We start from the raw sequence: 25,179 nt of genomic DNA, 5'->3' as shown, positions 1-25,179 counted from the left end.
ATGATACATATGACTAACACACCCATTTAGGCGCCACCCAGGCGCCATCCTGCAGTTGGTGTTCTAACGGTGAACAATCCGCTTATCCCGGGTCGGAGATACGTAGAGCTAGACAGTAATCCCCACTTCGACCCGAAATTGCCGCTCCCTTTTCACCTTCACTCTATCGACCTACTCTGCTAGTATATGTCGTCGCCTTATCAAGTGAATGCAGAGTTTGTGGTTGATATAGCCCCAGCTATATCAAGTGACTTAATCACTCACTTCAAACCCTTTGACCTTGTATAATGGCCCGTGTTTTCCGGAAGACCATATTTTGCGAGTTCGACTCTCAGTGACGATAAAACATACTCGATCTTCTTCACTGATTGGCTGTTATATCCAATCAGGGGGCTAGGATATGTCGAGCATCTTTTTTGGGTATGCGGCTCTTTCTCAGTGCTCTCTGGACGTCGAAATAAGCTCTGGTTGCATTGCCACAGCTCTAGTGAACCAAACCCAAGGCGATGCTTCGCTGTGTCACAGCTGAGTATTACTGTATCCTACTTAGATCAGCACCCGCGAGTAGGGAATATGGGCATAGGCCGCATAACTTACTAAAGGAAACTGTCGGGAGGCTGAGCCAACGAGAAAATAGGGGCTTGGAAGTATACCCTAAGGAAAGAAGACAGCTACACGGACAGCTACAAGGACAGCCACAAGGGATTTGTATTAGGGGATGGGGATGCAAAGCCACGCGTCCAGCGACCCCAAGAACATTCTATTGGTAACGACGGTGCAACCACCTAGAACAACCACATTACAGGGCGTTAAGAATATACTTAGTAGGTAGGTAAGTAACTACATGAGGCATGATCTAACACTTGTTCCTTGTTGCTCGAGGTGAAGCGATTCGACATGATTAGCTATATACCTAGCTTGATGCCAGTAAACCCCCCTATTACCTATTAGGTACATAATCGTGTTTCTTGGGATACATCCACACATCTCTCGGGACCTGGTACCCAGTACATGAGTATACATGTAGTAGATATTAATGTACTTATCCATTGCGGACACGTTATGTATAGCCTAAGAAAGTCCACGATCATACGATCCCCCATCTCGACCCCTATACTTAAGGTTGGAGGAGGCACCACTCTCTACATAGGAAATTGTCAACAATAAATCTCATCAATATATTGAGCAAGCAGCACGGGCGACCTCCAAGACTCGAAATAGGTACTAAGTATTTATTCCGTCTTGGTAAGCTGAATAGCGTTAGTTGTTAGCTGTGCTTTTGGCCCTATGATCACCTCCCCTTTTGGTGTCATGTCTACCTACCTCCTACCTAGGTACCTCCTTCTTTCCCATCAAGGCAGTTTAGCTATCAAGGCCCAGACTTCATGTAATATGCTTTATCCTTTGAACAACCACCGTTATTGCTTCTGAAGCCTTGAGTCTTTACCTGGTAAGAATGTTCTAGGCCCAGCACTTATGTGTATATTTCTTATGAAGTGTTGTATGTTAACTAGATGGGTAAGTACCTAGATTATGATACGAAACTGATGAAATATATTATACCAAGCCTTATTGCCCTTCTACTAGTCTATTTAAGCCCATTACTGTCAGGAAGACATAGGATAGCATTCACTACACACACACCTCCCTATCTCTCCCACAAGCCAGAACCCCATAGTTCATAACACGGAAAGCCTTCATAGATACATTATTTATATCCGGGCGCTTACTGTACAATATTCTGGTGCTCATTGCAATGGGATATTATGAGATGTCATAAGATCTGACTCGATCCTTTATCCCTTGGAAACAGATTCTACCCCTCTAACCTGCTTACAATTCTCCGAGATCGAGACATACAATATAATAACCTTAACAACTGGACTCACGGCAGATATATAATCTATCATGGCACTCGATGCCTGTACAATACCTAGTTATTTGAAGTTCAAGGCTTATCCGCCTCACTATTTTTATACCCAATGACGACACTGCCCAGCTATAGCGATTTCAGAACATGTCAAATATGGGTGGATACCTCACACTAGGAGATTATCTTGCCAGCAAATACCGGTACTAAAGTAAGATTACCGTCCTACTAAGTGCTTAGCACACGGCACTTCAGCTGCGGCACTTGCAAACAGGATTCGCGATCTGGCCATGGCTTTGAATCCCTGTGGAAGTTACCTATATGCCTCCAAGTACGGATGGTTGAGCGTAGATGTAATTCCATCTCGATCCTCGAACTCTTTTGATCCTCTCACAACTCAATTTCAAGTCCATCTGCTCACAGGCTTGGAACTTCTCCAGGACAATCACATCAAATAAACAACAACACAAAGACGGAACAGCTAGGCTTCTGAGGTATTATAGGTAAGATAAAATAAAAATAAATTATCTACATTATTAAAAATTCAATTAATAGCTTGGTGTCGGAGTTGCCTAGTACCCACCAAGCCGAGCAAACCTCCATTAGGAGTTCTTCTTCAGCCGGGCGAACGTAAGTTCCTAACACGGATATAAAAGTCTACCAATGTGTAAAGAATCATGTTCCACGTGAATGCAATTAGTATCGTGTTCTTTCTTCCCTTTCCCTTCCCTTCCTTCCTTCCTGCTTCCGTTCCTGTACCCATTCCTTCCCTTCCACTACTCCTCTCCTTTAGACTCCTATCTCCATTCCTCCGTCCAGTTCATCCACCCGTCACTTGTCTATTTCCTGATTTAGAAAAGAGCCACCAGGAAAGCGGCGAGACCGACAACGGCACCCGTGGCACCAGTTCCGACGATGGCGGCGCCAGCGGTGGGGATGGCGGGAGGGGTGGTTGACGATGGGGGCTGGGTGGGGTAGCTGGGGGTGGTGAATGAGGTGATGCTGTAGATGGTCGACAGAGTCGAGGTGGAGGGAGGGGGAGCAGTGGGGTAGCCGGGGACGGTCGAGTTGCCGCCGGTAGGGTACTTGGGGGTCTCTACCGGGTAGCTGGGAGTCTCAACAGGGTAAGACGGGGTAGTGACAGCAGAGGTCGTGGAGATGCTGCTGATCGGGGGAGTCTCAACGGGGTAAGACGGGGTCTCAACCGGGTATGAGGGAGTCTCAACCGGGTAGGACGTGGTAGTGACAGCAGATGTCGTGGAGATGCTGCTAACAGGAGGAGTCTCAACGGGGTAAGACGGAGTCTCAACTGGGTAGCTAGGAGTCTCGACGGGAGACGTCTGCGAGGTGCTGCTGACGGGGGGAGTCTCCACGGGATAAGTTGGGTATCCGGGAGTGGTGATGACGCTACTCGATGTAGTAGGGTACTCAGTTGAAGTTGAAGCTGAGTACGACGAGGTTATGCTAATGGTAGGATAAGTCGCCGAAGAGACGCTGTAGGTCTCGCTCTCAGTCTCCGGAGGGCAGTCGTCTGTGGTGGACGAAGCCGGGTACTCCGTGGAGGTGCTTATGACCGGGTATGTAGGAGTAGACGGGGTGCTGACCGGGTATCCAGGGGTAGTAGACTCCTCAGGCGCAGGATAGCTGGCATTTGCGGTGGCAGCCAGTAGGGCGCTGGCGCCAGTGTACTTCAATAGACGAACCATCTTTCTTAACTAGTGACTAAATTTCTTCACGACAAGCGAATGACTGAAGTTGGAATGATCCAGCGATTGAAATGCTCGAAACGGACGGGAAAGCGATTGGCAGGTGTGGTGAGTGGAAGGGAGTAGAAGTCGTTCAAACCGGGTGGCAGCAGCCCTTTAAAAGGAGAGGGCGGTGGACTTTGCAAGAGCCGGTCGTTGTAGCTATCTTCCGGCAGCATGGTTCGTTTGCCTATAATTCTCTCTTCGTGGGTCACTCGCTGAGCCATGGCTGTACATTGAGATAGTACAGGGATCGTAAGGCGGCCTTGGCCAATATCAATCTCGGTTGGACTGGAACCTTTGGGCTCTGCATTGTGGGTACAGAACTCCACGGAGTCGGTATGCAGGCACAAAATAGGCAGGGGGCTGTGGTTATTGTAACCACATGAGGAAAGTCAAGCTCACACTAGATCCTTCGATCTGGAAGAAGAAAAATTGCAGTCCGTATTTGTGGAATAGTCTGTCTAAACCACCTTCCATCATTCGCAGAACCACAGTAACAAACCATTCACTAATTTCACTTACTATGATCACAACTGAAGCTCATTTTGGACTATTGGCACTAAAGTACTTGGCTCACAGGCATTCTTTCGGGTCAACTCGTAATAGTATGTACATACAACATACAATATACAACATACATAGTACATACACCATACATACGAACGCACATAGGTTGGTAGACATGTGGTTTCGCAGCATCGACCAAGGGCCGTGGTCGTACATGAATGATCGACTGAAGAGCCTCTTCTAGTTGGTGATTCCTCTATTTGCTGATGTCTGATTTCAGAACTGAACACCAAAACGCCATAATACACGGTGGCACGAGTGATGTGCTGTATGCGGCTTAGGAGCCGGCATATTCCTCCGCGTTGAGTCTTGAGGTCGGCAGACATAGGCTATAAGATGTAACTAGTCATCTTATTTGTTTTACCCCTGACTAGCCATAAGCCTCCTTTCGGTTAAGGCACCATTGTCACTTGAATCTCGTCATCGTTCGTATTTGAAGGCCATATGAGGCAGAGGCACATTTGGCACGTTTTTGGATTAGTGTGTGGTTGACGTGGAGAAGATACGCCGAAGCCCGAAGCCTCAAAGCGACAAATACAGCATGAACTAACACATGTAATTACATGTAGTTAATTACATGTACATACATATATGTATGTAAGTATTTAGTGTGTACATGTGAACTACCGCAGCAACCAGCTGCACTAAACGGTGATTCAATTTATGGAGCAAGTTGGTGTTGATCAATCAACCGTGGAGCCGTAGAAGCGTTGCTAGAAATCTATCACTGCGGAGCCGCGGGTACAGGCTTGACACTTGGCCGTTTGACCTCGATAAGAAAGAAAAAAACACGAGGAATAATGCATTTTTGTAGCAGATCTACACAACCAAAACTTGGAAGTGAAAGTTCACTACTTTTGAAAAGGAAAGGTTCATAAATCATGACGTAGAAATGAGAAGCAATGATTGACAATAATAAGGCTGTTTATTGTTCATTAGTCTCTGTCTCAACTTTCAAATAGTCAGAACTGTCGATCAGACAGAGACGGACTGACAGAGAGACTGACGAACTGACAGGCCGGACACTTTTTCTCTCTCTTTTTTTATTCTATCTCTGCGTTTCTTTGGTTACGTACCTTGGATGGTGGAGTTATGAATTTTGGTTACTTGTGATTATTCCATGTAACATTACAACGGTCTTGTCGGAGTCTTGTCCTCTTGAAGGATTCTCTAAGTACCTAAAAGGTAAATATTTACCTACCCACCCATGTATCCATCAGTTCATGGGTTGCTTGAAGAATTTTCGTGCTATGTAGCATGTAGCGATATACTGTGCGTGACTACACAGTAATGTTGTTTATCGCCCTGTTCTGCCCACCGAGATATCTTTATTTTTAATATTTCGTAGTTGATTGCGCATAACGGAACCCAGCCGAATGGTGAGGAACATGATCGCTGTGGAACCTCTTTAAGAAATTTAATGATATGTTACGAAAAAGTGGCGCGTAGCTTGGCGATATCGGTATGGGTTGCTTTACAGCACCCACCAACCACAATCGAACTCCAGCAATTATGGCTTTGAGCGAGCGTAACCACGTCAGCAAGTTGATGCTCCCATGAAGTCTGCTACACATTCAGCCTCCCTGTTCGATAAGATAATAACAATACCTTTTATAATGAGACTCACCATGGATTTCTGTTGGTTATTCGGCGCATGCCAAGTCATTGTTGTCGTATCGTAGACTTCGCCGTTCGTCCCATCTGGGTAAAGAACCAAACTGGGCTGTGCCGTAAGCCGACCGGCTTTTGCCAACCTAGAAACAGCAGTTGAATACATGCGAACTAGTTCAGGCAGTTTGTTTATTTTTGTGCAATTGATACCGATTCCCCACGGGAAAACGTCCGAAGCATCTGGATCCAACATTGCGTCGACCACTTGATCGATATCGCTGCCATCAGGAAGAGTATAATCATCGTTGGGAAACACGCAAGAGATCCAAAATGGAAGACTCCCGTGGAGAATGGGGCGTGCATTTGAGCTAGATGATGGAGCATGGGTGAAAAGCTTCCGAATGGCTTTGATTTCAATCAATTTTGGAACAGTTTCGAACGCAACGAAGCCGACGCGAGATTCAAGACGGTCGATCTGATTGAATAGGCCAATGCGATCCCGGTGCCAGTCACAAAGTTGTTCTATCGAGTCATGTTCGCCGTCGTATTTACCGCTATACTCTTGACTTGGAACCATGCAGGATCCATACGACCCGAGGCTTAAGGCAACGCGAGCTTCAGGGGCCTTGACCTCCTCGGCAATAGAAATAGCAAGGTTGAGAAATGGCAGGATTTCAGAGCGACTGATGCCATGTGGGTGGTCCGAGGTCTTGGTTCGCGCAAAGCCCTCTGCAGATACTTGATATGTCGCCGTAGACAAGATATCAACGGGGACGTTCCCAAAGTCCCTCTGACACGTGCGAAGAGTGTCGGGGTCATCCACAAGGAGGTGTGATGACCATAAAGGAGTATGCTTGCCAAATTTGACACCATAGTTGTCCTCCAGAGATGTGCCCAACCCCCCATCAAGGAAAAGGACAGGAGTAAGCTCTCGCCTACTCATTTTGGTTTAAGTTACGCCCTGAAGTTAACAATTAGCATTGGAAGAATAGAGTGGTCAGCTATATGCTGGCTGTACGAGATCGCAGAGATGGGCCGAGAAAGGAGAGGTATAATTTCAGGGCGGTGTCAGCAACATTGAAAGGTAATACTATACTACCTACATATTACTTCCAAGGTAATGTTACTTACTCGTATGTATATGCCACACGTTGTATATATGTGCGCACAATCTGACACCTAGGTATGCAGGATGTGGTATTGTACTAATAGGCGCCGATAGGGCTGGTAAGGCTGATGAGCGATGATCAACAAGATGCGCTAATTTGCGTTTAAATCAAAACCACAGTGAGGTTAATCGTAGGTAACGTCCAAGTGTTACCCGTTAACAGAAGTGATCGATTGAGTCCTACCAACCCAGGTAGCCTCAGTGCATATGACGATGTTCGGGTTCAAGATCCGGTTCGGGTAGAGAGACAGATCGGAAGGTCGGCATACATAAATTAAGATTAACTAATCATCGATCCTTATCAATTAAAGCCACAGTACCGTCGGATGCAACCTACCTAGGTACCGGGTACTTTAAAACCAGGCACTTATATTGAAAGATAAAGACGACAATGTCACGACATCCGAACCTTAGCGCGCGATGTCTACTAAAATTCATCCATGGATGTATTTGATTGGCCTCATCGTGCGCTAAGCTCTTGCTTAACCACAACCTTACGGCGTAGTATTATCATGACGTCAAGCTTAGCGACTTATAGCACCGCCACATGCTGCGTATCGGTATTAGAGTACATGGCCACTACTAGCATTGATGTACCTACTACTATTTACTGGGTAGTCTGACTGAAAATAAGCCCAATCCAGCCGGCAAAGCGGCAATTGCAGCAATTATTGAAGAGAGAGAAGGACCAGCGCCGTCGCGTTATTTCTTTCCAACGAAAATAATTTTACATCTTCATCCAACATTAAACTATTAACCATTAATTCACTAATTGAATCAGTCCATCACCAATTCCATCTCCTAATTTCTTGTCGATAAACGCCTTTTTCATATATATTAAACAGCAACAGTTATGATCTTATTTGCCAAGCCTGTTGACAGGGTTAGAACGGCATAGTAAAACGCTTGTTTTCCATTCTTTATTCGTATTCATCAATCCTTTACCACCTACTTCATAGGCTACATGTATGTACTGTACTAAAGTCTTGCGCCCTACACGAAACTGTCTGTATCTTAGGTGGAACCGATAATCCACCACCCACCAACCACCCATCAATCGTTCGACCAGCCACCCAACCATCCTCTACCAGGTAACCCAGACCACCGCCTTGGCATCTATCACCGCCCACTGCGTCGGAATTCCGAATCGCGCAAGCATAGAATTATATCCTCCGGCTTGCTTTGCCTTGCCTCGTTTCGTACTCTAGGTCTACGGCATAGTATCAGGCGAGCCGACAAAAGAAAAAGAGCAATACTGACATCATTGCGCGTCCGGTTGCTCCCGCAATGTCTTCTGGGCCGGCTGGTACTCAAGGGGCCGCCAATTCGGTGCCCCATAGCCAAGACCAATCGTCGCAGGGAGGGGCAGTCAATGAGGTGAACAATGAAAAAAATGTCCAACAAGTTTCGGATGACCACCTACCCCCTGAAGATGGAGATCATCCCCGTATAGATAGCGCCAATGAGAAGCGAGAAGAGCCAAAGCAAGACGAACCAACTCCTCGGCGTAGCACCTTGAAGAATAAGGTCAAAGAGCGCAAGGACAAGCTCAAGACCAAAGCCAAGCCACCAGGTGGCTTCGACCCGACGCCATTTCCTGATGCGCCGCCGGGTTATACGGTGAAATTTACTTTTCATAGAGCCGAAAACTTGCCTGCCGCCGACTTCAGCACGGGATCATCAGATCCTTTCCTTACAGCTACTTTAACTACTTCATTACCGAAACGGCATAGAGAAGATCCTGATCTCGTCTACCGGACCCGCACCTTCAGGAGAACCCTCGAAGCCAAATGGGAACAGGATTGGATTGTTGCTAATGTTCCCTCGTCTGGATTCAAGCTCAAGTGTCGCTTGTACGATGAGGATTGGCCCGACCATGACGACCGCCTGGGGAATGCGACGATTATCGCCGGTGGCCTCAGTGAGGACTGGGAGGGGTTCCGAGAGAAGGAGTTCGAGGTTAAGAAGCGTAGCGGTAGTAAGCGCGCGTACATTCTCAAAGCCTGCACGAGCGCCTTCACCAAAGACGTATCTATGACCCCCAGGTTGTATATGAGTGCTGTTGTACTAGGACAATCAGATCCTCCTTATGGTCATATGTATACGGTTGGTCCTACTTACTACTTCAAGCATTTCAGCCCCATGATTGGCCTCATGACCGGCATCAAGGTCAACATTGATGAATCTAACGATGCTGCGTCTGCATCGGACTCCCAGGGAAATGGAAATGGAGATGGAGATGGCAAACAAGTAGAAAAGAGGGTTCAGAAGTACGATTTTCAAACAAATGAGATACAGTTGGTTGGGCCTGTCGGCGAAAGATTGTATCATAGGTTTGTTGAATTCCGGCCTATCATTGGTCTCCTGTTCAGAGGTCGCGGACTACGCGGCAAGATTTTGAACAAGGCTCTCCATCATCAACACCGTCGTTTGTATAACTTCGACAAAAGTACGCAGTTTGGTACTTTCGAGCCGTGCTCCGAAGAGGCCAGCCTTCAATTTTTGAAAATGGCACACTTCGATGAGGGGAGTCGTACCTTCACCTACACTATTTCTCTCGACGGGATGATGCGATTTTGTGAAACGGATGGTGGTAGCTTCGGAATAGACTTACTCAGTAAGCACACGATGCACAGCGATGCATCGGTTTATATTGCATGCTCAGGGGAATTTTTCATCCGGAGGTCAAAGAAGCACAAGGCCCCCGAAGATCCTGAATCCATTGAGCCGGTTCAATCTGATGGCCATGCCCAGAACGATCACCCGAAAGAATCTCGCACGGCGCGACCGGAATATTATCAACTCATCATCGACAATGATAGCGGTACCTATCGCCCGGACAAGTCGGTTTTACCTGACCTGCAAAAATTACTAGAGCGCAACTTCCCCGGCCTCAACATTCTCACACTAGCATGTGATGATCCAGAGGACCAGAAGCTCAAGGAAGAACAGGCCAAAGCGAAGAAAAAGGCAGGCGGTACTGTCAACATGGTTCTCAACCGTAGCCCAAGTGCTAGTTCATTTAGCTCCGACGACCTCAGTGACCTCGAGGATATGGAACGAGCAGGTGGTGCAGGGCGAAAGAGCAAGAGGGAGAGAGCATGGGATTTACTTGAAGAACCGCGACGAATCAAGGAGTTGGCTGGTAAACAGTCGGCGGCCGCTAACTCAAGTGGACCAAGCGGACCAAGCGGGAGTGGCACAAAGGCCTGATGAGTTGGTCTCACTATATCGACTTCCCTTACAATTTCTATTATCATGGCGTTCCTGCGAGCGGGAGTCTGTTGGGTATTGAGATCTGTTCTTCCTACGACCTTGGTGAAATAGGCGGCTGAGTTGACTTCGATGCTGGAAACACACAATTGGTAGATTTCTCTACTACTCTTTTATTTTGTCTTGATTCCCCAATTACATTTTTAATCACGCATCTCAAGATGTGGTGTATTCTCACATTTCACGTTTCTAATGACTCCCTCTTCAATAGCTTAATTAATAACAATACCAATAGTTGGTCACAATGAGTTTCTCTTCAAGTATATAGTAAGCTAATCTACATAGTATTCAACGCACTAGATGAATATACAGGTCTTGGTCGTATCGGTGTGTTATTGATAGGCTTCAGGAACTATGCGCGTTAGGGCATGCGAGGGGGTAGATAGGGGCGAACTTATTCAATGTTCCTTCAGGAAGCTACCCGGCAAAGAGCTTGTCTATCTAGGTACCTTCTGAAACTATATGAATAGGTAGGTAAGCAGGAAGGTGTTGTTCATCGTCGTAACCTCTATTCAGAAGCAATATCCAAGGAAGTAGGCACTATTTCGGAATACCAGAGAAAGAGGTGCTCTGTCAACCTTTAATGTTTACGAAGTTCTGATTCGCATATTTATATTGACTCCTCTCCTTACCTATAGAGGAGAACAGACTTGGCCGGGGCTGTAGGAATTCCAACATTGATAATATAGACAACCATCAATATTAACACAATATGGAAGAAATACCACTGCCGCCGCCACCGCATGAGGCCCACATGTATGATTTTCGATCGGATACCTGCACGATCCCAACCCATTCGTGAGTGTTATTGGAGCCAGAACTCTTCATCATGCTTCTTCATTGACGTCCCCTCAAAGCAACCTGATATACCTATGATCTACCTAGGTTAGTACTTGTTAACCAGACGTCGTAGTATGCTCGAATCAATCCAATCCGCCAGCCTCGGCGACGACGTCCTGAAAGAGGACAAAACCACCAACGAGTTCCAGTCCTGGATGGCCTCCCTCACCGGAAAAGACGCCGCCCTCTTCTGCCCCTCCGGCACAATGGGCAACAAAGCCGCGCTGACCGTCGCCCTCCCTTCCCCCCCCTGCTCCGTCATCGCCGACCCCCGCAGCTTCATCATCTCCACCGAGTCCGACGGCGCGCTGTGCGGCACCACCATCGTCTCCATCAAGCCGCGGAACAACCACCACCTGGTACTAGAGGATATATGCGACTACAAAACCACCGAGGCGTACGACAACACGCGCCCGCCGCCGGCTCGGCTGCTCTGCCTCGAGATCACGCTCCAGGGCACCGTGATGCCGCTCGCGGACCTCCGCGCGCTGTGCTTCTGGGCGCGCGCCCAGGACCCCCGGATCCACGTGCACGTCGACGGCGCGCGCCTGTGGGAGGCCGTCGCCTCGGGGGCCGGCACGCTCCACGAGTACTGCAGCGCCGCGGACAGCGTCTCGCTGGTCCTGTCCAAGGGCCTCGGCGCGCCCGCCGGCGCCGTGCTAGTCGGCAGCGCCGAGTTCGTCGCCAAAGCCCGCATCTGCCGGAACATCTCGGGCGGCGCCGTGCGCGCGGCGGGGATCCTGGCCGCGCCCGCCATGGCGGCCGTGCAGGAGACGTTTCTCTGCGGCCAGCTGAAGCTCGCGCAGCAGAACGCGGCGTACCTCTCGCGCACCTGGGCGTTTCACGGCGGCCAGCTCGTGTTCCCGACCGAGACGAACATGGTGTGGCTGAAGCTGACACAAGAACAGAAGGGGAGGTTTGTGGAGCTGACCAAGGCGTATGGGATCAAGGTGCTGGAGAAGGGGCTGGGCAGGGTGGTGGTGCACTATCAGATTTGCGAGGACGCGGTCGATCGCATGTGTCGCGTCATGGAGATGCTGCTGATCAACCGGACGCCGGGGGGTCTTGCGGATTGAGGGATGGGGTGGGTATGGTATATATGTTGGGGGTTAGGGTGTTAGGGGTTACGATGCTATGGATGGAGGGTTAGGTGCTCAGGTTGGTTTGCACATGGATAGGTTAACCATAAATAGACTATGGATTGGAAGATAGAAGATATCGTCTAGTACTTACCTACCTAGGTATGTAGGCAACTAGAGTCTTCCTTCAATGCTCGTTCCGTCTTGAGATCTGTGAGGAATCGGCCTAATTTAATCATCGTTTAGGTATGTTTCTCTCGTTAGGTACCTACCTAGGCACAGAAATCTGAGAATATGAGAATCAGGGGCACTCAGTAAACTCTTCTACTCAGCAGTCTTTCTTTCCTGGCGTATAGTATTGGTATGTAGATACCCTACCTAGGCAACTGATTATTTCTTTTTAAAATCAGAATCATTCTTCAGTTTAAAATGGTTTCTCCTATTTTCTATAATTGGGATGCATGGATTCATTCATTATATGAAGTTTAGAGTGATTCTCGCAAGTAAGAATTCCCGCCATGGTAGTTTTCCTTGACAACCTGTTGAATCCCAAGACAAGACTTTTAAATCACTTCCACTTTATTAATACAAAGCTTGATACCTAGCTTAGAAGAATACGCATAACTCATGACAATCTATCCAGATAGATATACCTTCATAGTCATGACCTTTCCATCCTGCTTGTTGCTTCCTAGAAACCGCTGTCCCGCTTTCGGCCATCTACGTAGGTAACTATCACACTAAAAATCAAACAAGTCGCACCACGGAACCGCACGTATTGGTAAGACAGAACCCGAATTATTTCATGAAAAGAAAAAAATCTATCCGGGTATCAAATATGTATGACATTAGTAGCTCTTCCAGCCTCATTTCTTCCCCCCTTGCAACCTTCCCTCCTTGACCTCTCCTTCCTCATATCCCCGTACCAAGGCGCAACTAACTAGGTCATATTCGTCTTCGGGAATCATCATCTCGGGGTATGCTACCCTCCCCTCATAAATATAAATCCGATACACTGGCCTATTGTCACCAAGTCGTTCAAGCCAAGGCCTTTTCCATCCTTGGCCAGGTAGGTTCTTAATCCTACACCATGTGGCATTTCTCCTCCCAAGTCCCTGACGGGGAGTAGCAGTAGTGTTGCTAATATGCAGTTGACCGCGGGTAATCACGTGTCATACACATGGACCTAATCTGACTGGATATGTATTTCAAGGCGTCAAGTACGTCTCTTCATATCGTCGTCCTGAAAACTCTGGTTTGTGGCCTCACTCAGTCCCAGCCATTGGTCGGGAACGTTGAGCGACTACTTCTCGTGCGTAAAATTCGACTAGCATTGTGGCATATGCTTCCAAGTCCTCGACGGGCACGGCGAGCCGGAAATCGTTCAAAAGTAGAAATTGTAACTCAAGATGGTTGAGCTCTGCTAACGGAAGGCCGCCAACCTATTTGATATGAGTATTAGCTCATTGACTAATTGCAAAGGGGTGGGGGGGGGGGGGGGGGGGGGGTGCGTTGACTACAACATACCTTGCCATATCTCGAATTGGTATAGAAAACATCCGAGAAGAATTTGCTCGCACAAGTAATGCCTGCAATTATCAGACGATGTATGTTGAAGCTGTCAACAACAAAGTAGGTAGCCGGCGGCGAAGAAGGTTGTGCTTTGACACGCCTTTCGCGCGTTGTTCTAGCCTTTCCTTTTTCATCAGCATCGTCAATAAAATCAGAGTCGGTTGCGTCACTATCGTCGCTGCCGCCGTCTTGCATTTCGATATCATTAGATTGGCTGGGTCGAGCTTGTGTTTGCTTCCGCGTTGCTTCTGCCTCCATGACCTTAGTATTAACTCGCTCTGTCATTCGATCAAAGTAGACCAGAAGACTGAGAAACACCTCATAGGTGGTGGGACAGTACTTGTGGATCCTGCTCAAATAACTCAGAATCGTGATTGCTGGGATGTTTTTGCCATGAAACGCAAGTACAGAGCTGCTAAGGGGGCTCATGGAAGTGCCCTCATTGTTGTGCGTAGCAGCGGTTTGCTGATGCGTTGCATTTCTATGCAGGGCATCGTGTTGAAGGTCGTTGGTGGTGGTGATCTTCGTTAGAAGAGCGGCGACCATCTCGATGATATCGCCAATGGGCATTTGACTAATTTCATACTTCATGGCCTGAAGCGGGGCATCGTTTAATATTCCTGGGCCATTTCCTCCATTCATTATATCAGCCCGAGCAAGGCTTTGAATGTGAGCAAGATCGCGCACAATGACAGTATGGCCTTGTTGCGGGCTCGGGGGAATGTCAGCAAGGACCCGCGGGGTAGGTGACCTGTGTGCATCGGAATCGGGGGAGGGTTGCTGCTGGGTGGGAGTAGGCGTAGAACTACTTGTTACTGCAGACGCGGTATTCTGGATTTCCATTGCCATAAATTCGGACGAGGGACTCTTCGCATTCTGTGCTCTTACGCGGGCAGAAGCGGGGTTCGGCGAAGAAGAATCGGGCGGGGTGGGAAATCGTGAGGCACCACCGGTGGATGAGATTTGTCTAGGATCTGCTTCCGTCTCGGCAGATTCCCAGGATCTTTTAGAAGGGGTTGCGCTCGGTACGGAAGGGCGATAGTTGGGCGAATGCGCTCTTTGAGATGAAGTAGTCTCACGCGGTCGGTTCCTTGAATCGGAACGAAATGAGGATTCGCGAGGTCGCGAGTGAGAATGGTCGTGGGGCAAACCTGAGGCTGCTATCATGTTATGAAGTCGGGTGTGATCCGTTACGAAATCCCCAATTACAGCAGCCATTGCATAGTATTTTTATGAAGAGCAATACTGAGGGTAAAAAAATATGATAATGAGGTCTAGGTTGCTTCCGTGGTGACTAGTCGAGTACTAGGTATTATTGTGGAATGGTGGAATATCGCCGACAAGAGAATTATAAAGGATCCTTAGGTTTGTTTTGCTGGTAGAAAATCTGTGTTAGTGAAAGGTATATGAGTGTACTGTGTGTAAAATTATAAGTGATTATTATTAGGTATTCTCGTCTCTCATTTCTAAAACGACTGTGCTGCTCTCGTCTCACCACTGACAATAGTCGTGAAGTGATATGAGTGAGTATGGCCAACTATGCCTTGGTTCACACAGAAGAGACACAGTAGACAAGTCTCGACCGATTGAGTTGAGTCTGGGCCTTGGTGGTGGGGAAAAAACGGGTAAACCAGAAAATAAATCCAAAAAAAAAAGTTCGGGCCACAATTCTCGATAGCCCAACCGGCCACGACAAGACTGATAAGGCCTAAATGGTAGAACAGCTACTATTCATCGATGTCACTTGTCGCTCCTTTGGTGGTGGCATTGCTCGCGCCTTCATTCACTCACTGCATTGCCTCACGTAAGGAAAAGAAAGGAAATAGGAACAGTGTATTGTTTGCGCTCTAGGAGTTTGCTCGAAAGGATGAATATGATGGAGGACAAATAATTAAAGAAAGATAAAAAAGAAAGGATCTTTGAAGGCTGCAGTATGGGCGCTAGGACTGGATTTACATCAACCAGTCCTATCAGTGATCGAGCGAGACACATGTCACAACTTTCACCATGTTCAAACATGCTGTTTGGACTAGCCATGAAGCGCAGTCGCAAACAGATGATCAGTTTAAGGAATGGCAGGAGGTTCTGAATGACAGAGTATGGCAAGGTATGGCAGGCAAGGCAGGGCATGGCAAGGTGCGTTCGTGTAAAGATAGAACTGAGCGATGCAGAACGTGGCAATATAGGCAGACGATACCGAGAGCAATAGGAAAGTAGAAGACATGAAATCATAATGCTTACCTTTCGCAATGCAAGTCAGAATGACGTTGTAAGCAATTATATATATCTTTTTATTGTTGTCCGTCGCTACCGAATGATAACATGCGATTTGATTCGCGTCTCTTTTTTTTTTCGGTCTTATTTGGTAGATCAGCGAAGATTACCAAAGGTCGGCGTAATGAATCTGGCGCCTGTGAATGCGCAAAGGCTGGTGGAATGGTTAATTATTATGTTGATAAGTCTCGTCGTTGTTGTCGCAAAAGGTTCCAATTATATTGTCTTGGGAGACAGAGTTCTGGAAACTCAAACGTTGATGCTGATGATGTTGTTATTGGTTGTTAATTTGGAAGAGTGTTGCGAAATTGCGAATAAAGAAGAATGTTGGATTATGTTGCTGGTGTTGGTGTAGTTGTAGTTGTAGTTGTAGTTGTAGTTGTAGTTGTAATAGTTCAAAGTTCTAAGTTGTAGTTGTGGTAGGTGGGTTAGCGCCTACGTAGGTACGTAAGGCAGGGGTACCTAATAGATGATTAAAGGTACTCGGTTGGTGAGGAAAGAACTTAGAAGGGGGGTTGAACCGTTGTGCCAGTTTCAAGATGGCAGCAACTCTGGTGGCGGCGGCGAAGATCAATACTAGTATGTAGCGACACCTAGAGCAGGCATACGTCAAAGCCTCAATTGTTTCGGCGCTAGCTAGGATTCTTGCTTGTTTGATAGGCGCTCAGACTTCTAAGTACCGAATAATTGATTAAACGTTATCCAGGGTTGCAACAATCTACGGAACGTATGACATAAAAGCCGCCGCCGCCGCTACTGCTTAACTTTTATTGCTAGCAAAAGAACAAAAGAGTACGAAATTTAAAGGGAAAAGATTGAAATAGAGGGGGAAAATGGAGGAGGGGGGGGGGAACCGATATACTAAGAAATACCAAGTACATATGCACTACATGTAGTATCATTGATGTATGTAGTTAATCGCTACCTACATACCCCGGTTGTATCCTTTCAATTGTACTTGTACCTGGATTAAGATAACTACATATGCCTAGGTATTAAATAGAGATTAAAATAGATAAAACACTTCAATGCTTAAGCCATAAAATCTCAAATTGGTTTAAACAAAATGGGACAAACTAGGGTGTATCAAAAAACCCCAAGGCCGCCTTAAACCTGATTTTTATAAGGAGACAGCGGCTACAGGTTAATGATAAAATATACATAAAAACCTAAGCGAATAAAAAAGGGGGGGAGGGGAAAGGGTTGAAGGTGAGATAGGTAGTTGATGGCGATGTGATGGCATGCGATAAGCTTGAAGATCGTTAGAAAGCATTACCCAAGATCATTCATCCAGGCTAGCACGTGCTAGCAATGCTCGGAGTAGCTGGAATGGATTTAAAGATCCGGCTCCGGAGCTGCAGGTAATGATTGGCATCTTACCCAAAGAGGGAATAGGGAGTGAGGCGGTGCACAACCGCCAGTCTGCCGCGACTCTGCGACTCCGAAGCTTGTTGGTACCTAGTAGTATTGTAGAATATTCCCAGGCGTCCTCAAGGCATCCTCAAGGCATCCTCAAGGCATACATAGTCTGCCTATCAGAGTGCCTGATAGAAGCCTGTCTAGGCAAACGCAAGAGTAACTGACCTACATCTGTAGGCTATCTTGGACGAGTTCAATATTGTTCCAACACGGCCATTTCGAGTGACGTATAAGAGGTTCACATGCTTTCAATATTAGAAACCTGTCTTGGCTAGGTTCCTGTTTATTTACTACCATGCAGCCTGGAGGTATGTACTGGCCCGAGTTAGCACTATTATAAGCTGAATAGTAACATTAAATGGCAATTATTAAAATTGCTTCTAGAAGAAATCTACCTAGTTAGGTAGTTATGGACTACGGCAAAGACCGGGCGGCCGTATTTAGCCCGGGCTCTATTCTCGGCGTCCGCGATTCAGGGACCTGTTCTAGATAAATTTTGTATGCCGATCTCTTACTGGATCTCTTACTTGATCATTTATTTGATCACTTCTTTGACCACTTAATTGATCTCTTAATCGTTACTCTACTCCAACTCACAACCAACATCAAAAATCTCATGCCCGAGGGTCGTATTGCTCATTCCCTTAGATTGATAACCTATCCCACTCCATCCCCGTGCTAAGTACCTCGTAAACGACGGCTTCTTGCCTTACCCCCACTCCAGCGGCTGACATGCGGTGAGTGAGTTCGAGAATTCGCAATACATTGCATAACACATCGCCATGTCTCTTGTCTACCTTAGTTTTACCCCCACGGAAATGTACTAGGTATGAGATTACAGATATGTAAGTAATGAGATCAGAAATACAATCTGCGAGGTGGACTTTATTCAGCTTTGTAATAGATCTCTAGTAGGTATTATGTAGGTAGTATTGGGAACTCCAACTTTCCCCTTATACCGAATTAATGTAAGACATTGATAGGCACCCACTGTCAAGCTTTCGAATCTTTTATCCTGGTCACTCGACTCCAACCAAGCTGTAGCAGTGTGAACGTCTGGGCGTTCAACATTCAGGCTAATAACAAGAGAGCCCCCCCTCCCTCTCCCCAATCCCGTAAAAGAGAAATGAGAAATGTAAGTTGATATACCCTGTCTACCGGCCGTAGTAAAGTCCTAATCATACTCTAATATGCGTTAGGCGTCGTCAGCGTAGCACCGATGACGATGGAAGGCGGGAACGGGAGGCTCGTTAATTGGATGGTTGGTTGGGGGTAGTGTGTACATATGTGCCAGTATTGCAACAACCAACTTGAACCAAGTACTTACAACATGATGCATACCTAGTATGCATTTTTTATATTAATATGTAGACATGTACTACATAGGCACTGTAGCTTCATCTGCTTCTGCCAGCCATGCACGTGCTAGTAGTCTGTGTTAATCCTCGACTTGGAAGGAAGCTACATAAGGAAAAGGAAATTTCCTTGCACCTTTTGAAATTAACCCGATGGCTTGAGGGGGGAGAAGAAAAAACCTCACGTACGTCCCCCCCTAGGTTAGTAATATCAACAAGACAGTTTTGAAAACATTGAGACATCGAGGATTTCAACGTTGCCTGATTTGTCCCGAAACTGACCTTGCCCTATCAACGACGAAAGAACAACACCAACCAACACGCACACCTATTATAAATCTGTCATTCTATTGGTGATGCCTTCGTTGTGCCATGTGATAACCCTAAGTCGATGATTTGCTCCTTCGCAGGAACATATGTACCTAAGTCCACATGTATCTGCCTACATATGTAGTAGGTAGCCCTGGAGGTGTGTATGCTCACCGCTTGGAGAAGTGCACATGTCGCTAAGGATTCGAGCATGAAAGACCCCCAACCCTGTAGCATGACATATAGTGCATCTCGTTTGGTAGGGACGTGTTACCACAGATTGACGATCGGATCACCCAAGAAACGGGATACCTGATGCCTCATTGTAATGCTCTTATTAAGCCTAGAGTAAGTTGTGCTACGCACCTAGAGGGCCCACGATAATGTGGGTTTGGGCGATACTCTACACGGCACAGGCACGCCCAACCCTCAAAACGCAACTGGGTCTCGCATCTTCATGGCTGCCTTCAATGCCATCTATTAATGCCGCGCCTCGTACTTCTCATCAGGTAAGTACAAGTGCCGGTCTGCGCCCTTCTTTGTTAGCACCACCATGCGAATGACACCTCCTGAGCTGCCATCCCACTTGATCGCCTCCTGCAAGGCCCCCTTTACGAAGTTGACGGCATCCTTCTCTTCCATGCCCTCCTTCCAGTTCGCATCGCAATAGCCATATATATAAGTCGAGCCAGAGCCGCCGATTGAGTAAGATTGTTTGTGTAGAGAACCTCCGAGAGGAATAGCATAGACTTGGCCGCCGTGTCGTTCATCCCAGCCCGCGATGATGAGTCCCGCACTATAAAGTACATGCTTGTTAGCATCGTTCCTGCGCTTGGATTATGCATCGCTGCACCATCAATATTTACCTCAGCCGATCCTTATTGGAATAGCAAACTTCTTGGAAAATGGCCGCAGCTGTCTGAGTGGTGGGGGGCTTTCCGTTCCGCATCGCGAACATGCCCAGCTGGTATTGTACTATATCGGCGACGGCTTGCGTATCGGCAGCCGAGCCGGATCGGCAGCACCAGATGGTGTCATGAACTTGGGTCAACTTGTCAGTGACTCGGTTTGCGATGTATGCACCGGTGGTGGTTCTCGAGTCGGCGCCTGAGTGCACGGTAGTATTAGTATGGGTTGGTGAACGGAGAACCAGGTATAGCATCGGGAGACGGACCGAGAATGACACCATCCTTGAAAGTAATGGCCATACTAGCATCATGTTAATTCTCAGTCGATATCACAGGCAACCCCTAGAGGACTGAGCTCACATCGAAGTACCAAGACTAGTGGTCAGAAGGTTAGTTAGAATATCCAACGGTATGCACCTTGAAACTCACTTGACTTCGCCCTTCTTTAATCTCTCCATATCAACATGAATTCCATCTAGTTGGGTTATCGGTTAGATTGAAATAGCGCTTAGAGTACTTCTATTGGTAAGCTAGGCTCAGCTCAGCTTTAACATACCCTCATTCAAAACTCCCCTGGTGCCGAACTCCATCTTGTGGGAATGGTGAAGATAGTGTAAGGTAGAATGAATAGCGCAAGTTCGGAAAGCGGTCAGATTACTACGGAGGTAGATTAATCGAGTTCGTTGATCGGTGTCTGGTCGGTTGGATTGTCGTGTTGAATGTTCCAAACTTTTAGTTGGTGGTTGTAGGTATGGAAGGAAACAGCTTCATTGAGTTCTACTTCTAAGGTTTGTAAAGCTCAAGGCAGCTCCGACACGCAAGGCTGGAACCCGGAACTTAGTGTTACCTATCTAGGTACGTAGTAGCCCGTTAGCCTTAGCAGTGATCCACCAAAGCTTGGACCACATGCCATATGTTACCCTCCCGCTCTTATCCCCGCTTTCAGGTATGATGCGGATTTTGGCGGTACCCAAGTATACTACCTAGTATTAGTTAGTACACTGTATGGAATTCAAAGTTCTCCTATTATGCTATAGGTGAATTGGAGGCTTCCAAGGTTGGCATATTAGCATATCGCGACTATAAGGTGCATACACATATCCAGTAACGTTTAGAGCTTCGAGGCATTCTGGGTATATATCACAGTATTACCGCTGAGGAGCACATGTACTTATCTAGTACCTAGGTACCTAATATTGTATTGCTCTCTTGAATTCTACTCGAGAGGCGATGAACATTGAAAAGACTAACTAGTAACTCCAGTCGCTATGCTTCCATGCCGAAATGACAATGTCCCGGGCTGTATAATTGTACAGCAATCAACCACCTTTGGTCAACCTATCCAGAGGGAATTAGTATACTTGGTATCCATAGATTATAGCAAAGCGTTGGGAACTAGTAGCAAACACTCACCCTTCTTTCTCTAACTTCAGCTCTCCTATGCTTTCTGTTTCTGCTGCCGTCTTCTTTTCATCTCCGCAGCCACAGTCATAGAAATCTCCAAGGTTATTACAGTCGAAGGCCGGCTTCTTAAGTCTTTCATTGACCTGGTTATGCACGAAGCATGCCCACCCCGCTGCCACATTCCGTGAGCTGACCTGCGGTGGAAATTGCGCAAGCAGTTTTTGGAAATGCCGTGCGCAATCGCCGCACGGATATAATCGTGCGAACAGCTGAATGAACGTCTTGAGCGCTAGCGAATCCTCCTCTGTCGGCTCTTCGGGAAACCGCGCCATCATCGTGTGGAAGAATTTCCACGTCGACCGACCGAGTTCCGCCCTGGAAGTCACAAATACAAGTTAGCAGGATACATATATGTCTTGCGCCGTGCCATCAACCAAGTTCTTGGTCATGCGCTCAAACAGTCGAGGTAGTCGAATTGTAAGATATTTATAGGGGTGAAAGGGAAAACAGAAATGCGCACTTGATCGTTGCGTTCTCGAGCTTCGGAGCTATTGCACCACCCGAAAGGATGTCGGCCGATAGTAGTGACAAACCAGCACCCGCATCCGTTTTCACTTCTGGCTTCGCATCAGGCTTCGCCTCTGGTTTCACGGCTGACTTCGCACCAGCTTTCGCATCTGCTAGGGTCGCTTCTGACTTAATCGGTGGCTGTTCCGGTACGGCCGCAGCGGGTAGCACATGTCGTATTTGCTCTGTTCTATTGCCGAAAGACGTCATGAAAGACAAAACTACGAAGGCGGCAATGGCCAAGATGACAACGACAGATAGGTGCCGCGCCATTGTTGAATGGTTCGAATAGGATTGCAATAATTATTGAGCCAGGGGCTAGGCAAATGTTGGAAGGGATATACCTAAAAAGTGGTATAATTGATAGGAGAGTCACTGGTAGAATATTGCTAACCACCTGTGAAAGCCAAAGAAAACGAACATTTAATATTACGGAACGTATCGAATTGTGTTCGATGAAGCGTCGAAAGGTTTTTGGTTTGAGAGTCACAGTTTCAAGGATCAATCATGAGATGGGACGTTCATAGGTTTCCAGGGGTCTAATTAAGGGTGCATGCCTTAACTCGATATGGAAATATAGTTCGTGTTAAGTTCATTGTATGTACTTGTATGTACCTACTGATGTAGTGCAGTGACTCCATAATGTACCCAGTACTCACTAGTGCGATACCCCTGAAGATTCTAATAAGATGTAAGAGGTAACTACTACTAGTAGTAACTACTTCATACATTCGAAATAATCATGATGCTCTTTGAGCCTCTTTCTGCTTTTCTTCTTTCTACAACATCCATTGTCGATTGATTGCATCCTTTGTTGCGTATTTCCCGAGGACCATGCTACCATATATATGCAGCTTATACGAATCCTACCTACCTACCTGCATAAGTGCCTCGGTAGATGCTAACTAGATGATATTGGTCCACCGCGACGGGCTATATAGTCGTATTACTATAGCGTTCTGTGCGTCACTAATAAGTACGAAACGCGTCTATTCACGTGCACACGTAGATCTGCAAGTTCAACATACCAAACTACAAAAAGCTTCTAATGACTCTTACTACGCTGAGTGCCGAATTAAAGTTGCATTGATAGACACCATCTATAGCCCGCGTTTGCCGTGTTTTCAGGGGCTACTCAACCGGGTATACATAGTATGCGGGGAACCTCACTTCCTTAATTATTCTAAGGATCAAATGCGCGTTGGGGAGAAGTTACTCAATCTGCCAGTCAATTAATACTCTGTCGCGGCTAATTCGTATAGCAGATGTGGATTGTACTCTGAGGAGCAACCCAACACTTGCATAGAGGTATGTATGTCCACCTTCCTACATGTAGGCTATAGATGTAGCTGTGGATATATAATGCCACGATATACCCATGAACGCGCTTCATTCTTACCCTTGAGCCACTGCGCTTAACCGCTGGGGTTTCCGTTGAAGGCGAGCTTGTTGACAGTGCCACTTGGGACGCTGGTCAGGACGCCCGAGTTAGCAGTTGATCCTATGTACTTGCAAAGCTCCTCGGGAGTCTTCTTCTCCTCTAGGCCGAGGAGATAGGCACCGAGACCGGCAATATGGGGGGTGGCCATGGAGGTGCCAGAGATGGTGTTCTAGAGGAAGAATTAGTTTGTACAAACGAGACAGAAAGCTGTCCAACTTACAGTGCGGCCGCTAACCCAAGTGCTGAGAATGCTCGACTGTTAACGACAAGGTTAGTAGTTGTTTATTTGTTCGAGTGAATACCGGTAGTCTTAGGACCAGCCTTGAAAGCAGCAACACGTAAACGAATCTACCAATGGAACATGACTTCCGAAAAATGCTGAAGAGGGAAATGATTGGCTCAATGCTACTTACACCAGGCGCGAAGATATCGACTAATGATCCGTAGTTGGAGTAGCTAGCACGCGCGTCTGAGGAGGTAGTAGCCCCCACTGTGCAGACAGATGGCTCGGAAGCAGGCGAGGCATTAGAAGCGTTTTCGTTATCGTTGCCGGCTGCGACGGCAAGGAATACACCAGCATTGACCACAGCCTTTGCGGCACTGTTGATGGCAGTGGAAAACCCACCACCGAGCGACATGTTGGCGACTGAGCCCTTGGGACAATCCCTGGTCTTGACATCAGTGGCGACGAAGTTCATGCCAGCGATAACCCCAGAGGTGCTTCCAGAGCCGCTTGAATCGAGGACCTTAACAGCAAAGAGCTGGGTCTTCTTCGCGACACCATACGTCTTACTGCCCTATATGAGAGGTCAACCGACTGAACAGGCTATATAGGTAAGGATGGAAGCAAATTACAATTGTGCCCGCAACGTGTGTGCCGTGGCCATTGCCGTCTGTGTCAGAGCGGTCCGCGTAATTAGCCAGGAACTCAGCACGACCCTCAAATTCCTTGCATGGATTTTGTCAGTATCACTTCGTTAGGCATGTTGTAGGCTCTGCATACCGGGTGCGCCGTGTAAATGCCAGTGTCAACGACGTAGGCACAGGTACCGGAGCCGGCACTCTCGTCATAGACGTAGGTGTCTGTGCCTGTCTTGTGGGACATCCGTGAAATACCCCAAGGAGCACCGGTCTGGGTAATATAGGCGTTGATGCTCATGACAGCATCTTGTTCGACGAACTCGACCTGTGCCTATGTAAGATTCCTAACATAACTGGAGAAACTATCGTGGGGCATACATCAGGATGGTTCTGCAGCGTCTCGAGGTTCTCGGGCGTGAGGGTGGAGGCAAAGCCTTTGAAACCTTTAATGTCGTAGATGTGGTCGGCATCGCCCTCGAAGGCACTCATCGTGTCCGCAAGAGCTGAGATGGCGGAGTTCTCATAGAGCTTGACAATGTACTTGCCCTCAAGGAGCTGAGACCCTCGCGGCTTGAGGAGAGGGGCTGGCTCGGCCCGCTTAGCTGGAGCAGCGAATGCCAAAGGCAGAAGAGAGAGGAGGGTAGCGGTACGCATGTTGGAGCAAGTTTGAACGGAAACGTGTAGAGGGTAAAGTTACTGAAGCAGTGTCTCCTGAGCGGATGAAGGTCAGAAGTCTCTCCTCAAGCTGACGGCATGGCGACTATTTATCTTGGCGAGTGCTTCGTCTGAGCCCGGATGTACATCTCGTACCGGCTGATCCCCACTCGCCCGGGGAGAAGACTCGCAGATCTCCTGTACCTGCTGGGTCTTACTCGGCGTACAGTCGGAAAGGATAGATGACGATGTAGGTTGC

At 47.4% G+C, this 25,179-nt stretch overlaps 8 protein-coding genes across 8 annotated transcripts; 2 read left to right on the top strand and 6 right to left on the bottom strand.

Moving 5' to 3' along the window:
* Positions 1-2,343: 2,343 nt before the first annotated feature.
* Positions 2,344-4,120, bottom strand: GGS25DRAFT_467388 (uncharacterized protein). Its single transcript, XM_049259000.1, has one exon. It carries the CDS (start codon positions 3,574-3,576, stop codon positions 2,722-2,724), a length of 855 nt encoding a protein of 284 aa, XP_049120830.1. The 5' UTR covers positions 3,577-4,120; the 3' UTR covers positions 2,344-2,721.
* A 1,141-nt stretch (positions 4,121-5,261) lies between these two features.
* GGS25DRAFT_467374 (Homocysteine S-methyltransferase) lies at positions 5,262-7,451 on the bottom strand. Its single transcript, XM_049258999.1, has 2 exons — positions 6,928-7,451; positions 5,262-6,757 (listed from the first exon to the last, which is right to left on the bottom strand). The coding sequence occupies exon 2, from the start codon at positions 6,737-6,739 to the stop codon at positions 5,723-5,725; it is 1,017 nt and encodes a 338-aa protein (XP_049120829.1). The 5' UTR covers positions 6,740-6,757; positions 6,928-7,451; the 3' UTR covers positions 5,262-5,722.
* Positions 7,452-7,555: 104 nt separating this feature from the next.
* On the top strand, positions 7,556-10,626 carry GGS25DRAFT_467373 (uncharacterized protein). The gene has a single exon (XM_049258998.1). It carries the CDS (start codon positions 8,252-8,254, stop codon positions 10,175-10,177), a length of 1,926 nt encoding a protein of 641 aa, XP_049120828.1. The 5' UTR covers positions 7,556-8,251; the 3' UTR covers positions 10,178-10,626.
* Positions 10,627-10,949: 323 nt separating this feature from the next.
* Positions 10,950-12,153, top strand: GGS25DRAFT_516359 (l-allo-threonine aldolase; the record flags this gene model as incomplete). The annotated part of the gene is made up of 2 exons (XM_049263186.1): positions 10,950-11,035; positions 11,151-12,153. 2 exons carry the CDS (start codon positions 10,950-10,952, stop codon positions 12,151-12,153), a joined length of 1,089 nt encoding a protein of 362 aa, XP_049120827.1.
* Positions 12,154-12,705: 552 nt separating this feature from the next.
* On the bottom strand, positions 12,706-15,105 carry GGS25DRAFT_467368 (cyclin-domain-containing protein). The gene is made up of 2 exons (XM_049258997.1): positions 13,684-15,105; positions 12,706-13,598 (listed from the first exon to the last, which is right to left on the bottom strand). Exons 1-2 carry the CDS (start codon positions 14,944-14,946, stop codon positions 13,422-13,424), a joined length of 1,440 nt encoding a protein of 479 aa, XP_049120826.1. The 5' UTR covers positions 14,947-15,105; the 3' UTR covers positions 12,706-13,421.
* A 4,338-nt stretch (positions 15,106-19,443) lies between these two features.
* Positions 19,444-20,990, bottom strand: GGS25DRAFT_970 (proteasome A-type and B-type). Its single transcript, XM_049266187.1, has 7 exons — positions 20,904-20,990; positions 20,550-20,844; positions 20,423-20,468; positions 20,354-20,368; positions 20,260-20,294; positions 19,952-20,192; positions 19,444-19,881 (listed from the first exon to the last, which is right to left on the bottom strand). Exons 2-7 carry the CDS (start codon positions 20,581-20,583, stop codon positions 19,566-19,568), a joined length of 687 nt encoding a protein of 228 aa, XP_049120825.1. The 5' UTR covers positions 20,584-20,844; positions 20,904-20,990; the 3' UTR covers positions 19,444-19,565.
* Positions 20,991-21,000: 10 nt separating this feature from the next.
* Positions 21,001-22,587, bottom strand: GGS25DRAFT_467347 (ERV/ALR sulfhydryl oxidase domain-containing protein). The gene is made up of 3 exons (XM_049258996.1): positions 21,918-22,587; positions 21,407-21,772; positions 21,001-21,331 (listed from the first exon to the last, which is right to left on the bottom strand). The coding sequence occupies exons 1-3, from the start codon at positions 22,235-22,237 to the stop codon at positions 21,313-21,315; spliced, it is 705 nt and encodes a 234-aa protein (XP_049120824.1). The 5' UTR covers positions 22,238-22,587; the 3' UTR covers positions 21,001-21,312.
* Positions 22,588-23,168: 581 nt separating this feature from the next.
* GGS25DRAFT_526686 (subtilisin-like protein) lies at positions 23,169-25,131 on the bottom strand. The gene is made up of 6 exons (XM_049265033.1): positions 24,645-25,131; positions 24,409-24,591; positions 24,261-24,353; positions 23,819-24,202; positions 23,626-23,661; positions 23,169-23,574 (listed from the first exon to the last, which is right to left on the bottom strand). The coding sequence occupies exons 1-6, from the start codon at positions 24,918-24,920 to the stop codon at positions 23,380-23,382; spliced, it is 1,167 nt and encodes a 388-aa protein (XP_049120823.1). The 5' UTR covers positions 24,921-25,131; the 3' UTR covers positions 23,169-23,379.
* Between the last annotated feature and the right edge of the window lie 48 nt (positions 25,132-25,179).

The sequence above is a fragment of the Hypoxylon fragiforme genome (assembly GCF_022984875.1).
Source record: "Hypoxylon fragiforme strain CBS 206.31 chromosome Unknown GGS25scaffold_1, whole genome shotgun sequence".
NCBI classification, from domain to species: Eukaryota; Fungi; Ascomycota; class Sordariomycetes; order Xylariales; family Hypoxylaceae; genus Hypoxylon; species Hypoxylon fragiforme.
Note: the sequence above shows the minus strand (reverse complement) of the source record. Positions and strands in the feature narration are given on the sequence as shown.